General features: G+C 47.7%; 2 protein-coding genes across 5 annotated transcripts in view; one reads left to right on the forward strand and one right to left on the reverse strand.

Annotated features, from left to right (window-relative positions):
* Nucleotides 1-15,652, forward strand: part of Morn5 (MORN repeat containing 5) — a 29,067-nt gene extending 13,415 nt beyond the window's left edge. For 2 of the 4 annotated variants that reach the window (XM_027423602.2, XM_027423600.2), the window contains one exon: nucleotides 15,475-15,652. Coding sequence is in view for 2 of the 4 variants with exons in the window: in XM_027423600.2 (XP_027279401.1) it covers nucleotides 15,475-15,554 (80 nt within the window). In the remaining 2 variants the exon portion in view is untranslated. Of the gene's footprint in view, nucleotides 1-10,690; nucleotides 10,753-15,474 lie in introns of all 4 variants that reach the window. The other 2 variants (XR_003486817.2, XM_027423601.2) reach the window with 2 other exon arrangements.
* The window catches only part of Dennd1a (DENN domain containing 1A), a 1,920,886-nt gene that overhangs the window by 315,285 nt on the left and 1,588,585 nt on the right, over nucleotides 1-17,016 (reverse strand).

Below are 17,016 nucleotides of genomic sequence, written 5' to 3' on the forward strand. Positions count from 1 at the left end.
TCACAGCAGCAGGGAAGGCACAGAGCGTTGGGCACATCAAGAGCATTTCTTACTGACTACCCATGTGGCACAGCCTGTGTGCATGTGTGTGGCACACAAGCAATGCTCAATATTTTCTATTGTGCTCACTAGCAAGTTCTGACTGCTATGCACTATGCTGACTTCACAGCTCTCTCCAAGGACTGCTAGATGCAGCCTTTCCTGGCCCCCCTCCCCTCCACTGTCCCCTCTCCTCTTGACCCCATAGGCTTCTCAAGCAGTGCTTAGCCTGTGACAGTGCAGTATCTTAATTTGGGAGCTCATGAGGTCAGGGACTGGGTGACTATGTCTGACTCATCACTGTTCTAGCATCTCACAGGTCCCATGAGTTGATCAAGTCTTTGTAAAAGAAAAGCACTTCCTTACACATTTTCACATATTCTCCCTCTGAAACTCAAAGTTCAGTTCCCATACATAATAGACAACTTATTATTCTGAATAAAAACAAGCCATTGTATTTCTACCTGGTGCCAAGGTTTCCAATCATCTTACTGGTGATACAGGTCACACAGTCCAGGGACTCGGGCCATACCTGATCTGCAGGGTTTTTGTTTCCTTGGTCTAATACTTGATCTTGGGCTTAGCTACTAGGTTGGCACACAACACTCAGGTCCCTGCCATGTTGTTATAGCATTAGTCATTTCTGTCCACCTCATAGCCTCTGCTCAAGTGCCCTAAACCTCATGAAAGCCTCCGTGTATGTTGACAACTGGAATGGGGATTTCCTGGCTGGAGACAGTGGAATTGTTCTATCTCCCCCATCAGTGATCTTTCCTTCTTCCCTGGAGCTCTCTGTTTTAAGGCAGTAAGCTGTTAGTGATAGCTACTAATCACAGTTACTGTATACCCCTCTCAGTACAGCAAATACAACAAACCAGGCTTGTTTTAGGACCTTTTGTCTCATGAGAGGCATGAGGACTGGAAGAGGTGCTGTAGTGATTAAAAACACAGGGCCTGGAACCTCTATCAATGGTAGACTTCTACTCTGAGATCACCCATAGGTGAGCTGTGTAATCATGGATAGCTCACTTTTTCCCCTGAGGGACTCGGTTTCCTCATCTATAAAATGGGTATTGTGATAGCACCTCTCAGAGGAGCAATGAGGAAAGGGGAAATTAAGTATATGCAACACCTGGCCCAACAGGGTGTTGAGTGACTGCCATCACAGTGATTATTGACTCAGGCTGGAGGAAGGAGCAGTGAATTGGGCCCTGGGGCTTGTAATGTTTTCTCTTTGCTGAGGAGCAAAGAAATCTCTTGGGAGACAAGTGTGATTGGTTATGCTAATCACCTCCTCCAGGTGCCTCCTCCAGGTTCTGCTTGGGGAATGGAATGATGCTGGGAGTTTAGGGTCCACAGTTCCTCACTTACAACATCCAGAGCTCCAGATTCACTTTGTTTGAAGGTCTACCTTCTACACTCCTGTGTGTTCTACACCATGCTCAAGTCCAACCAGGCTACCAGCCATCCCTCAGTGAGCAACAGAACAGACAGCCTTTCCCTCTTCCCTCCACTGGCCACAGGCCTCCTCATCTCTCAGAGTTTAGCATAGAGCCACAGGCGACGAGGTCTTCCTGTAATCACTGAAGAATGGCTTCACCTACACATCCACCCCAGGGTGACAAGGCTGGGAAAGGAGTGCTTGCTGGAGAGGAGGCTGGCCACCCCTGTGCTTTAGACTGTCTCTCATCCTTGCCTTATCTCTAAGAGGATAACCTGCATTACCTATAGTTTGCAATGTGATACCTGGTGTCGAACAAGATAAGAACTTCCTTATGGGAGACTGGAGAGATGTCTCAGTGGTTAAGACCATTTACTGCTCCTGCAGAGGACCTGTGGAGCTACCCAGCACCACATGGTAGCTCATAGACATCTCTGTAACTCCAGCTGCAGGGGATCTGACACCCTCTTCTGGCTTGTGTGAGCACCAGGCAGGTGTACACATACAGGTAAAATAAGTATTTGAAAACAGGATTTGCTTCCAGTTGATCACACAGCTGTTGGCAAAGTTGGGCCAAACCCAGAGCCTGTTTGCTGTGGTTCAAATGTGGGCACTAACCCTCAGAGATGTCAGACCCAGGGGATGTTATCAGGCGGTAGAGCCCTAGGGGAGGTCCTTAGGCCACTTGGAGCATCCTGTTGAAAGGGTCTGTGAGACCTCAGTTCCAGAGTCTCTACTTGGCTTTCTGGATTACAGTGTCACAGTCTGCCCTTCACTTGTCACCCTCCACTGATACGCCCCCCGCCCCACATCAGAGGCCCAAAGCAACCAGGCTGCTAATCTTGGACTGGAACCTTTTACAACATAAGCTAAATAGGCATTTTCCCTTTACCTTAATTGCCTCAGTTACTTTGTTATAGTCACAGCAAACTGGTTAATACATTGCCCTATTTTTCTTACCAGTTTGTGCACTGGTTCATTCTGTACTCATCGGCCTCTTTAGACAGGGACATGCCTGATTCATAATTGTTCCTGTACCAGTCACTGGCACCCACTTGGAGCTCAGTAAGGTTCCTAAGTGAGTGAGAAGACCCACTCTAGTCTTAAGACAAAACCACCACAGTTTCCCAAATTAAATTTAACCTTATTTGAAAAGAGGCCCTTTATACATTGTGATCCAATGCATAAGCACTCAGAGATATTCAGGATAAGTAGTTTTATTATGATGAAAAAAATCAAGAGATTAGCTAATGCTGCCCCCTCACATACACCACTTTCACCCTTCTCAGGAAGCATTAGGCAAAGTCACGTTGGCATTTTGTTCGTGTATCTCTTTATGTGTCTGTTGCTTGCCTCCATGGTACTAGTAGGAATCATTTTCGAGAGAACTGTATCACTAATCCTTACTCCCTCCTCCCAATTAATGACACCCTATTCGAGTCTCTGATGAAAGGCACATTATTAATATTCAAGGAAAAAACCCTTGTAACCATTTTAACAGATACAGCTAACAATGAACTAAATTTGCTTTGTGCAAGACAGAGAGTGAGCATCCCAAATTAGTTTATGTAAAAGCTGAAATCCTCCCCTGAAAGGTCTCAGTACCATCCCCAAAGAATATCCCGATCATCAGCAGTGCCGTCAAGATTCCCGCCAACATTATCCCCTTTGTTGTCTGAAATGTAGAATCAAGCACATCTGGCAAATGTCCTGGAGCTCACAATCTCTCAAACAGCGTCTAATTCCCAATGGTGAAAGAGAGAACGCCACTGCCTAATCGTGCTGCTCTTCAAAATAGCACCGACTTTCCTTCAATCAGAAACAATGGCTTTGGTTTCGTAAAAAATATCACACACCGGTGATTATTTGCAGAGAGGCCCTTTTTACACTTGAACCCGTGGGTCCCAGACAGAATTCAAAATTAAGATCACGACCCTCATTTGAATGTATGCTTAGTTGGGTGGGCAGTGGGAAGAAGGGCTGTGACCTGGCCTGTACCGTCTGGAGCCTTTGGGAGGAAGAGGAAGACAGTGGTTAAGAACTACCACTGAGTAGACATCTACCATCATGTAGGAGGAAGTTCTCCCATCAGTTATATTCAACAAACTGAGGCTCAGTGAGGTTAACGAATTTCCCCCAGGAAATTCAGCACACATGGGAGTCACGCTTCGACTCATCAGCCTGCCAGGCCTGTTTACAGGGGCCTGGGCAATCACCCCCAGCCAACTCTGGAATATGCCAACTGTAGACTGTACACCTTTAGTCTTCTGAAGTGTAAACATCCCAAATGCCCAAGAGGAGGGACCAAGGACCATATGGGATGCGGGATGTTGTGACGGTTTTACTGAACACCCCTGCTGTGTCCCAGGCACTGGCATCCACCTCACTTGACACCAGCAGCCTTGATAAGTAGCTCTCCTGACCATTCCCACTTCACAGATGGTGAGACTGAGGTGAGGCAGCATTCCTGGTTCAAGGTCAACAGAGCTGGAATGAAAACCAGGGCCAGATGACTCCAAAGCTAAGTAGTGATAGCATTTGGGCTAGCTCGGAGTGAGAAGGTGGGGTTTACTAGTGGAAGAAGCAATGACCTTCCCAGCACCTAAGAGATAAACTGCTGTGAACTACAGTCAGCTTACTTCTGCTAAGACCAATCTTCTGCTTACTTTATGCTCAAGATCTGGCTCAGAGAGTCCTCCCAGTGCTATGGGAAGCCAAGACTCCTCTCATCTTGAAGCAGTTGCTTCCCCACAAGATGGCCCAACCCATGCCTGACCCTCACATCATCAACCATAGTCCAGCCAGGACTAGAACCCTGATTTCCCACTGCTAGCCACAGCACCTGCCCTAAACCCAGGCTACTTCTCCGTGGAGCCTCCCTGGGGTTTTCTGTAAGATGGCCAGTGAGACTCCACACAGCCCCTCCCACTGCTAGCTCTCTAGCAAGACAAAAGGCAATTTACCCAAATGTTATAATCACCTGGAGGCTGGCATGCAGGGGCATCCCCGCTTTATCTGTGGTATTGTGAGCAGCACCATAATGAAGGCTTTGTGGAGGGATAATATCACACTTGTAACTGCCAGATAAAATGCCCTACAGATCACACATCCCTCCCAGCAGACGTGGGTATGTGCTGTCAGCAGAAGGCATAGGAAGGGACATTAGGGACACTGAAGCCTCCACTGTGCCGGCAGCGTAGTCCATTCACAGCCCTTGAGGAGATGCTATTTTCCCTACCTGACAGACAGGGAAACTGAGGCTCAAGGAGTGTTATTTGCTAACAATTATGCCTCTGTTAAAGGGAATAGCCAGCATTTGAACCCAGGTCTCTCTGAATATATATAGATAAAGCTATGGAGTCCTCTCTCCAAATAGAAATTGCCTAGAATCCACCCATGGGTCCCTGTCAAGATCCACGCTTGGTGATGACAGCCTGTCCTGCTTGCTGCTCCTCCCTGACCAGGGGCATTGCCTACCACCACCCTCTCACCTCGAGACTCCAAAGGTCTTGGAAATCCCCTTTCCAGCCACAGGGTCTCTGGTCTCTGGTAACAGTGCTTCCCTGCCCCCATGGCAGCCTCCTGGAGGCATCCAGAGGCCACAGCTTCCCCTTCCGCAGCTGGACTCAGCCTGGCCAGCATGGTTTGTTTTGTCTCCTTTCATGGAAGTAAGTGCAAGGCCAGAACCCCTGGGCAGAAGCCTCACCTCTCCTCCTCAGTTCCGCTCTGGAAGTCCGGGTACTTAGCTGAAGCCAAGGCCCACACCCAGGCTTGAGGGGCAACTGGAGCCAAAGTAAGCTCTTGGAGATGCCACTTGCAAGCTGGGCAACTTGAGAAGGTTCCCTACCTTCTCTGAAACTCAGATTCCTTATGTGAAAATGAGAGTATTAGAGGACCTGTCATATAGTTACAGTGAGCATGAAGCCAGGAAGGAGATCTAGTGGGATCAGTGGGAGCAGTGCGTGGCTCTGCCCATGGCATGCTACATGCCAGGGATCACCAACGTGGTGACTTAGACCATGGGGAAAAGGTCAAAAGCAGGTACACTCTTCACACCATACACCCAGGCTGTTCTCTGGTCTCCACCCACCTGTTCTTGATACTGCTTTCAAAACTGAACTGGTGGCCTGCTGTTTCCAGATCTCTCACCGGTATTTGGTTTTGGGGTATGGCCCCTCATCTTCATCTTTTCTTATCAACTTAGTGCTTCAGATCTCCTGGCACCCCAGACTCGTGTTTTTGCTTTTCTCCTGTGCACATGAGGGTTTCATATGACAGCACAGAGCTTTCCCCAAATCAGTGCAGGATGGAGAAAAGCAAAGACAAAACAGACAGGCACAGGAAGCCTAGGGTCTTCAGGGAGCCTAAGTGTTCAAATAACCCACAAATGACAAGTAGAAGGCAGTTCAACACACTTCCATGTGGCCTGTGATGTTCATGTTATTTATTTATTTATTTATTTATTTATTTATTTATTTATTGGTTTTTTCGAGACAGGGTTTCTCTGTGTAGCTTTGGAGCCTATCCTGGCACTCGCTCTGGAGACCAGGCTGGCCTGGAACTCACAGAGATCTGCCTGACTCTGCTTCCTGAGTGCTGGGATTAAAGGTGTGCGCCACCAACGCCTGGCTCATGTTCATATTTAATTTAAAATATTGAGTATGGTATGACATTTTTTTTCCTTCCAAAACCAAGAATGTCCTCATTTCTCTGGTACCCAGAGCTGCAATGACAGTGTGCTGAATGTGTGACTGTGTCCTGTGTGGTTAAAATAATGGCCCAGAAAATGAGGTGCTCAGGTTGGCCTTAAAGAGCAAGAGATAGGGTTTGTTAAATGAAGGGGATGGAACAGTAGGGACTCTAAGATGTAGCACTATGTCCTGCTTGAGTGTTAGAGGCTGGGGGAGGACTCCTGGAGGCTTCCCAAAGCAGTGATGTCCAGCAGGGCTTTGATGGGTGTGTCCAGGTGGGTCTGAGCTGTGCATCCAAGGCAGAGGATGTAGTGAGAGTGAATGCTGTTACGGTGCTGGGCTTCAGTCCCACAGACGGTGAGCAGTCAGAGGGCAGGAGCTGCAGCAGGGTTTCTCGGGAAATGAGGCACGGTCATACCATGGGCTGCATCTCTGAAGACAGGCATGGCTCTGTCAGTGCACCACTGGTGAGCCTCACTCCCCTCCCCTGTGATGCAGGGATGGCAAGACTTCCCATTCCTCCAGGTTGTCCACACTACCCCAGCCTAACCCAGCCTTTGGCATCTGCCAACTGTACACTGGCCTCCATCATCCACACACAGCCAGAGATCAGGGGCAAAAGGAGCAAATGCCAGAGTGACTTTGGTTATGATTCTCAGTTTTTCTGAGCTGTCTTATTACTATGGAAGCATTGTGGATGTGGTTAAGAAACACAAATCCAATTATTAGCACTCAAAGAGCAGGAAGAATAGTTAACGGTACCAACAGTGCGGATCTCATGCATCCCTCCATTCAGTGTGCACTTACTCTGGGGTGGTAGGCAGGCCAGGACAGCAGTCTCTATTCCGGAATGCCTCCTGTCCATACTGGGCACAGATAATGGTTCTAGATTAGTATCACCCACAAGGACAAGTCATATGTGTACCACCACCTCAGCAACAAGTTCTGTTCTTTGTTCCAACAATGTCAAAGACTGCCTGTGAGGCACTCAGAGAGGGGTCCTTCCAGCCTAGGGCCTTCCTAAAGGACTTTCAAGTTTCGATTTTTTACTCTAGGCACTTTTCCCCTTACCCACCAACTGAAGCACCCACAACTTCCACCCTAAACCACATGAGCCATACTTTCAGAAGCATTCATGAGGTCCACCTGCCCCCGGAAATGCTTCCTAAGATTCTTAACGCACCCCTCCCCAATGATAGCTCCTAAGGCACCTAGGCTTGAAGCCTTCTCTATCCCTACCATTTCAATATATCAAAACAAAATGCAAGCTCTTTTTCTGTTGGATGTCTCCAACTTTACTTGTTCCGTTATTTGACTGCAATTCTGTTACATTAGCTCTGATTTCTTGGGAGGGGTGTATTCTGGCAAAATGAAGAAACAGAGCCTACAAATGGATTTATTTATTTATTTATTTATTTATTTATTAGTTCTAGTTAGGGAACAAGCTTGTTTCACATGTAAGTCCCTTCTCCCTCTCCCTCCCCTCACCCCATCCCTCCTCCCCCACCCCCAACCTACCCCCCCACCCCATCCACCCACCACTCCCCAGGCAGGGTAGGGCCCTCATGGGGGCTCTGCAAAGTCCACCAAATCTTCCTGCCTGCAAATGGATTTCAAGGGTAAATAGAATTGTTTTGATTTCTAGAATTAATAATTAATCAAGTTTGAATGCATTAATTGTATTATTTATTTATTTCAGTCTTACCATTTCCTTTTTTATGTCCAAGCCTCTTATATCTGAATGGGCTTTGGCAAGCTTGTGGATGCTGGGTTCCACAGCTCTGGTTCCCAAAGGGTGATGTGGCTTGTCCTACTCCACTCCCAAGAGGATTCTCCACTACAGGAAGAGATAAGAACAGCCTATGGTCTCTCACCTGCCTGCAGCAAGCTCTGCCTGGGCAGGGATTTCTCAGCCAATATTGAGAATATTGAGGTCTTCACCTCTGTCCACCACTGCCAGAAAAGTCCAAAGTCTGCTTTTTGTTGGGAGTTGTGATAGGCATGGTGGCATTGGTCTACCTCCACCATCTCATACATTTGTCACCTGTGCTGAAGGTGGGGCAGAGCTATGGGGTGGATGCCTGCCGTGGCTGAAAGTCTGATGTGATATGTACCTCCATCCCAGCCTGGACTCCTGTTGGCATTGACCACAGGGTAAGGAGCAGTTTCACATGACAGAAGCTTTCTGTCCCAGAGCCTGGCCTGGCTGTGGGCCTTTTGGATCACCAGGTTGGCAGTGCCTCTTCCCTGTACTTGTGAAGCCACACACTCAAGACACACCCATTGCCACACTCAGCCAGCCCCCATAGTGTGCCACACATACACCAGGGGTCCGTGCATTATAATGTGCACATTGCACCCTCAAACATAAGCACTGTCACACTCACAGGCACACAGCTGTATATTGAAAACAACTGAGTAGAAATGGACATTTGTGCCCATATACACATTAGCAGATTCTTTGAGCCATCCTCCCTGCCTCAATGGAGAGAAGAAAGAAATCACTACATCTCCTAAGCTTTCCTTACGTTAAGTGATGGTGACCCTTTCTCACTGAGGAAGGATGAATACACACACACACACACACACACACACACACACGCACGCACGCACGCACGCACGCACGCACGCACGCACGCACGCACGCACACTTACTCATACGCACATACATATACATGCACACACATACTCATAGGCACTCATGCACATGCACATATACACACACGCACACACAAAGCTCAGCACCCTCCCAGGATCTGGGCTGGGCTGCCCCCTCCCGCCCCAGGCCTGCTGCTTTGTTCATTCTGGGTTTCCTCCCTTTCCCAGTCCACACCCCTCCCTCACACTAGTAGGATCTGCATAGGAGTGGTGACCACAGGGTTACCTAACCCAAAGGTGTGCCAAGAGCCCAGCTTGTGGGTGCCCAGTGACCCCAATCTACCTGTTTGCCCACCATGGCTCACCTGCCCCAGCCTGTCCTCAGCTTTGAACAGAACTCATTAGCTGAGCTGTGCTTCTTGGTCCTCATGGTGCCAATTCTGAGTAAAGACCTCCTCCCTGTGGTTCTCCCCACCCCATATCTGGCAGGGACCCAGAAATCCCAAAGGTACACGGGTGAGTCCCCTAGGGAGCACACCCTTGCAATCATCCATTTGGGGAATTGAAGACCCACTGGAATGATGTCTCCCTTTCACCTCCTCAGTATTCATGGAGTGCCCTTCTTCCCAGCCAGGCCTCCCCCTGCCTTCTGTAGGAGGTCTGGTTCAACCCACTGTGCAGACAGGATCTTGGGGCTAGAAATGGAGAAGGGCTGCTCACCCAGCAAGTGAGTGGGAGGGCTCATCATCTGACCCAGGTCTGTCTGGTTCCAGAAGTTCCACCTTGTAAAGAAAACCAACTTCTGGCTTCTCTCTGGGCCTTTGGCATATCCTGTGCATCAAGAGCTGCCCTACTCATGTTTCAGATGTGATTTCATGGCAAAGATCCCCAGCAGGGACATTTGAAGAGGGGAAATCAGGCCCAGGAAGGTGGGCCTGATAAAGCACCACACTGTGTGTGTGTGTGTGTGTGTGTGTGTGTGTGTGTGTGTGTGTGTGCTGCATATGTGTGTCGTACATTTCTTGTGTGTTGTACATATAAAGAGGCCAGAAATAACTCCAGTTACCTTTCTCTATTGCTCCTAACCTCATTATTTGTGAGAAAGGGTCTCTCATTGAATCTGGAGCTAGCCAACAAGCTAGTTTCATCTATTTTGCATAGCCAGCAAGTCTCAGGGATCCACCCATCTGCCCTATCGATAATGACTTTACAGACACACACTGCTACGCCTGGCTCTTACACAGATGCTGGGTGTCTGACCCCAAGTCTTTACACTTGTGTAGCAGGCACTTACCCACTGATCCATCTCTCCAGCCCTCAAAAGCCATACTGCCTCCCTGGGTGTTTACTGAAAGCAGTTAGTCCTCAGGTATGATCCCAGGCCAGGTGGTGAGGTACCCAACCTATGGCCTCAGGACACAAAAGGCAGCAGTAGCTGGCAGTCCTGGACCTGCACTTGGCATCTCTGTCCTGTCTGAGGAGTTCCATTTGCCCAAGGAGGGAGGATAGTCTTCTCTTTTGATCTTAGTCACACAGAGTGAATCTATTACTTTTATGTCCCCAAGTTTACATTTCTTTATTCAGTCATTCACCATATAGTTATTAAGTTCTGGATCAGTTCGAGGAATGATGGCATGGCTGCTCTAATCCGTTTGGCTTTGTCAGGAAAGTTTGGCATGCAAACAGGGCCTGTGAGGGTGGAGTGGAGGTAGGCATGCAGGCCCAGCCTACACATCATGAGGTCCTTTGTGTACAGACAAGTAAATCCATAGGCCTTTTCCCAACCCCACAGCTTTTACCACTACAGGAATTTAGACTTCTGAAAGAAATCTCAGAGCATCACACTTACATCAACAGTTGTTAAAAGGAATAATTGACATGGATGTTTAAAGTATACCACCGTTGGTATTATCTTGTTTAGGCCTTCCTGGATTCTTCTTTTTCTGCTGAGGACAGAACTTAAGTTCTCCTTGTGTATATCTGGTAAGTGCTCTACCACTCAGCTATATACCAGCCTGGTATTTTAGAAGGTCTATGTAGCCCAGGCTACTCCTGAGGCAAATCAGAATGAAAAAAGCTTATACGAATTCACCCAGCAAAGCATGTACTAGGCACCTACATATGCTGGGTGCAGTGGGTCCCTGCACCAAGAGCTTAGCTCCAGATCAGTGGTTCTCAACCTTCCTAATGCTGTGACCCTCTAATACAGTTCCTCATGTTGTGGTGCCCCCCGCCCGCCAGAAAGTTACTTCGTTGCTACTTCATAACTGTAATTCTGCAACTGTTAGGAAGTGTAATGTAAATAGCTGATATGAAGGGTGTCTGATGTATATGACCCCCCAGGGGCTGTGCCAAACCACTGCTCTAATGGGAAAGAAAGGCATTATCTAAGAAAGGAGTCTAGCAATTGGTATGAGGGGCCAAGGGAGACAAAAACTGAGTGCTTTCACTTGGGGAGCTGGCTTGTGTGAGGGCTTGGGTTTCTTTTGGAGAGCACAATGTCTGGTCAGTAAAAAACACATTCGATTTTCATACATTTCAAAGAAATGATCTGTTTATTTTAGAGCAGTTACAATCACATAATCAGTATGAGGATCCTAAGCACTCTCAGTACACCTCGTGCCCATTTCCTCTTATCCACAGCCACTGTTGTGCGGTACACTGGGCAAATCCATGCGTTTGTATCCATATTAATGTTGAACTATCAATTTAGTAGAGTCCCCTTTCTTTCCCTCACGTCCACTTTCTGTTCCAGGACCTCTTCCAGGATATCACGTAACATGTAGTTGTGTCTTTGTGGGCTCCTCTTAAGTGTGACAGTTGCTCTGGCTTTTCTAGTGGGTTTTGTTTGTTTTTAGACAGGGTCTCATTATGTAGCCCTGGCTGGTCCAGAATGAGGCCCAGGCTAGACTCAGTCTCACAGAGATATCTACCTATCTCTGCTGCCGAAGTGCTGGGAATTGAGATGTGTGCCACCATGCCAGGCTGAGATTTTGTTTTGGTTTTGGTTTGGTTTTCAGTGCTAGGAACTGATCTCAGTGTTCTACAACTAGACTACACACATAGGAGCCAATTTCCTTGCTTGGGTGACAGTTTTAAGGAGTCCTGGTCTGACATTTTGTAGGATGTGCTTTGATTCATAAAGTTTACATGTTTCTCTTCCAATTAGACTGGGATTGTAGTGTTTGGGGAGGAAGCCCACAAAGGTAGAGAGCCATTTCCATCTAATCAGAACAAGGGGGAAGGCTCCCTGGGGTTTATTTGGCACTGTCCTGAAACTGGCTGAGGCCAGTTTCTCCACTGTAGTTACTAATTTTTTTTTTTTTTTTGTATTTTCTTCTCCCTTCCTTTGGGAGATGGCCACTCTTCATGAGGGAAGTGCATCTATTCAGATTTTTGTGTATTTTTGCCAACATTTTTATGCTAGGATTTTTACTTTTTAAAAGTATAAAAATATTAGTGTTTTTAGGAACCTAGAAATTTTGTATTTCAATGAACAAAACACATAAAAAGCACCAAGACATTACACTGTAAGGCAAGACAAAAAAAATACAAGGATTATTTTAAAATTCTTTTGTGCACAACACACATAAAGGAAAAAAGATTTGGGTACACCAAAAAACAGGAAGGAAACTCACACTGCTCAGACTTCTCCCAATTCATTTTATCTCCTTTAATTTTTCTTCCAGCCACAATTTTACATGGAGCATGGATTTCTGTATAAAAGTCCATGGATTTTTATTGTTGTTGTTGGGGGGTTGTTTTGTTTTGTTTTGTTGCATCATCTTATTTATTCCGGCTTATTATCTCATCAAAAGTGTTTCCCGTGTTGCCATTACCGACTTCACAACTATCATTTTCTCTGGCTGCTAAATATCCCCTCCCCATGGCTTACAGTGAGAGCCCACTGCCCCCCTCCCCAAGCCAGTAGGTTGCTGGTATGTACAGTATTTAGAAATCATTTGTTAAATGAATGAATAGACAACAAAGTAACCATTCCCTAGTTTAGAAATCTCCATCTTCTGTTCTCTTGATTCTAAACAACTGGTGACAACTAGATTGCTTCCTTAGGATAGTGTTCCAGAGTGACATTACCAGGCCAACGAGAACCAAAAACTTAGAACGATGCTAAATGCACCCAAACAGAAGCCCCCCACCCCTCCCCTCCCACTTCCCTCTGCACCACCCACAACTCTGCCAAGGCTGATGCTCATTTACAATTGATTAAAGAGTTCGAGGGGGTGTTTTCCCCATCTTTTTTTTTAATTTCCTCCCCTTCTCCTCCCCTCCTGCCAAAAAAGGAGGAAAATTACCCAAGAAGGTGAAGATGTTCTCAGACAATCATATTAACATATTCCAACAATCGCAATTTGCAAAATAGTAATCACTACTCTAGGGCTCCAGGAGGCATTAATCAAAGCTACAGGTTTAATTCCATTTTAAATATTGATGAAATGTGCTCCAGCAGCCTCACCCTGGCGTGGTAGGGCCAGGGGAGCCTAGGAGGCGCTGAGGAGGTGGAGGGAGGGTGGAGGAGCAGCTGCCCGAGGGAAGGCATCTGGGATTCAAATTGGTGGCTGTGCAGCCAGGTAGAGAGTAAACGGAGTAGTGAAGAGGGCTGTTAAGTCCATTGCTGTCAATTTATAACGATCAGGGAGGGGCCTGAGGACTGGTTCAGCACAATACACCCAGTTTGTCTGGTTTCAGGGGTTACCGCTGAAGAGGCTGCAGCTGCACTGATTCGAATAGCCTGGAGACTTCAGAACTGTAATTATCAACCAGGCTGCTCACAGTGTGGCGAAAGTGTGCTCCACCAGCGGTTAACTCCTTGTGTGCTGACACATCAACGCAGCACCCCATCACACACCCTTGGGTTGCCAGCCTTAGCTAGGACATTCAGGAAGTCTGCTAGTAAAAACTGAGGCCCTCTGGCTGCTTTAGGTCAGTCTCCCAGGTCCAGAGCATGCCCTCACCAGCAATCTTTTCTTTTTTTTTTCCTTTCGGAGTCACGTGCAAAGAAATAATGAGGCTAGGTAGGGGCTAGCTTTTCTGGAGGCAACTTTGGCCCCAGCATCATCAAGTTTGCCCTGGGGTGAGAAGTTAGGCTGCAGCTCCTGATGAACTTGTCTGAGATTCCAGAGGCAGGGGATCTAAAGCCTCGGATCTGTGACATGAGTGTGACTTCCCCAACCCCTGCTGTATCTTAAGGGAGACCCAATGAGATACAGGGCTTGTATAACCCATTCAGCTATCCATGAACCTCTTCCCAGTGTGGGCCTGGTGCTTCCCCAGGAGGGTGGCCCTAGGGAGAGTCCCTGGACAAGGGCTGGAGGAGGCTTTTACTAGCCTTATACTTTCTAGCTTGCAAGTGAGCCCCCTGGTCCTTAGTTTCTAGCATTTGTCACCTGAAGAGAATTGGGGTGGGGGGTCCCTTCCTCCTATAGGAGTTAAGCAGAGGTAAGGAGAAAATGCCTCCATTTATGTGGCCCAGAGGAAGCCAGCCTGAGGTCAGGGATGGACAGGAAGGACAAAGGAGGACAGCAGAAGGTGGCAGGGTGGGAGCACAGGTGAGTGAAATCTGTGCAGCCCCATGGTGCTCCCTGCAGAACAAAACCCAGGCAAGTTCTCCCATGTATCTACAAAGGCAGAAGCCCCACTGTGCCAGGTGTCCCTGGTCTTGAGAAGTTGGAGGTGACACTGGGAGGACAGAGTCAGCCATGAGAGCAGCCAGCTATGGAATATGAGGCAGTGGTAACAAGCAAAGAACTAGCTGTACATTTGGCCACAGGAAAAGTGAACCGTACCACAAAACCAAAGAAGTCCCACACAATGCACTCACAGCACAATGCCATTTTTGTAAATTAAAAACACATTTGCACACAAAGCAAGAGGGCATATTTTATAAAGCTGCATGCATTTTTAGGGGTGCATGCCCTGCCATTAGAGTGGGTCCCTGTTGTGGTGGGGGAGGGTCTGGGTGTGTGTTTAGAGGAGAAAGAGGGAGGAAAGGAAAATAAGATAAATCCACAGAGGGTCCCATAAAGAAAGGGGGGATGCTGCTTATAGAATGAAGATTGGGGCTCATTTGATTGTGAGGCTTAGAAAAGCAGCGTTCATGAGCTCAGATCCTCTGGGCTGCCCCACATGCTGACCATCTGCACAGTGGTGGGAAAAGGGCGCCTGTGGGGAGGCCATGAGGACAGTGTGCAGGGACAGGGATATATCTAGCCTCTGAGAGAATGACACCAGCAGTCCCCTGTGTCTCCCACTGTGTACCTGAGCCCAATGAGGGAAACCAAGAGTCACAGGAAGAGAAAAACCAGTACCCAAGGCTGTACCTTTGCCAAGGTCTGGCCCAGTGCAATGTCAGCTGTCAGCAGGTGAATGTCTGAATGTGAGGCCGCCACTCTGCCTGTCAGAATCAAACCAATCAAAGTGCCCAAATGCTCTTGGGTTGTGTTCATCAGCTCCATCCTCAAACCATGAACTCTTCTCTAACTGATCCGTTTTCCCAGCCTAGGAAATTTGCTGAGAGATGCTATGACAGTTAAACAAAGTTCTGCTCCAGCTACTCAGAGCTAAACATCTGGGCTAGCAGTTGGTGCTGGAAGGCACTGCAGGCCCTGAGATCCCACCTGGGGGACTCTAGGGCAGGGCCAGTAGGATCCTTGTGAGTACAGGTGTAACTGGCTTCTCTCCCTACAGATGATGATGAACACGAGTGGATCGTCAGGACCTGCCGCAAGGGCTGGGAGGAGAAACCGGCACAGAAGCCCAAGCTGTGAATGCCGCAGCATCTCCATCAGGGATTTCCCTCTGCCCATGGGCTGTCCTTCTAGCTTTGACTTGAGTTTCAGAATAAAGGTTTCTGGCACTGAGTGGCCCCAAGGGTGAGTGCTTTAGAAGACACCCCCATTTCACGGGCATCAGTACCACTTTGGTAGCACGGGGCCCAAACCCAGACTTTCCAGGCAGAATATTTGGAAATGGGGCTTGGCAATTGCATTTCCAATTACTTCTTATGCATGAGAATGTTCAAGAACCTTTATCTTGTGACATGTATTTCTAACTGAATGAGCAACCAAGGGGGTGAGAACCTCCTCCTGCAGACGGGGAATCTGTAGCTCAGAGAAATGTGACTTGCTGGTGACTCACTAGGTCTCAGTGGCACCTTCCCCCAGAACCGCCTTTCCCTCTGGGTACTGGATCCACAAGGTGCTTTGGTGTTTATACAGGGTTCAAATCTCAGCTCTGTCATGGCCACATGCCATGCATCACTGCTCTAAGCCTCAACTTCCAACATCTATAACACAGTTACAAGAATGCTGAAAACAATAAAACACCACAGTGTGTCAAATGAGACAGTCCAAGAAGCTGACACCTGTTGGGTATTCAATGTTGACCTTACATATCACTTTGTGCCACTATAACCTAGCACTTGGATTGGATGAGTAAGGCAGAAGGACCACATGCTCAGGAGTCAGCCCAGGTTACATAGTAAGGCCCAATATAAAAAGCAGATATAAAAGTAAATCTGTTGGCTGTGCATATAATCACCCCAGAGGTCGCATTTGTCATCTAAATTCAGAAGAGGGAATCCTGTATTTTTTTCATGACTAGCCCATGGAGGGTATCCCCCTGTAGACCCCGGTTATGATGGCTGGTTTACCCAAGCCACCCTGTAGAGACAGAAGAGGGGTTAGGCTAGGGGCAGATCTGCTGAGATCTGCAAGGGAAAAAAAAAAAAAAAAAACTAAAACTAGGAATTCAGAGTGGACCTGCAGGAGAGCCACCAGCCAAGGGAGGTTTCGGTCCCCTTAGCTAGCTGCACCATGCAGTATACCTGGGGAAGTCATGTCTCCTTTCTAAGGCTTTAGTTACCCCTAGAAAAATGATAGGGTGGAGTTCCACTGGTAGTTCTCAAACTGGGTTTTCAAAACAGAAGGTACACTTAGCAAAGAAACACATCCGCGCTCTCATGTACCCATACAACTAAGTGTATATTCTCTATCATATGCAAACAGAATTTAAGACATAGACTAGAGGGAGAGCCAAAACAATGTTAGGGGAGAGGATAAAGAAACAATAAAGGGCCAAGGGGATGGCTAGACTGGTAAAGTGCCTGACAGGAGAGCAGAAGCACCTTAGTCTTCAACCCTAGCACCCGGGGGGGGGGGGGGCGGGGGAAGCCAGGTGCAGCAGTGTGTACTTGTCATCCCAGAGCTAGGAGCATGGGCTAGCCCAACT

Source organism: Cricetulus griseus, chromosome 6 (genome assembly GCF_003668045.3).
Source record: "Cricetulus griseus strain 17A/GY chromosome 6, alternate assembly CriGri-PICRH-1.0, whole genome shotgun sequence".
Lineage (NCBI taxonomy): Eukaryota > Metazoa > Chordata > Mammalia > Rodentia > Cricetidae > Cricetulus > Cricetulus griseus.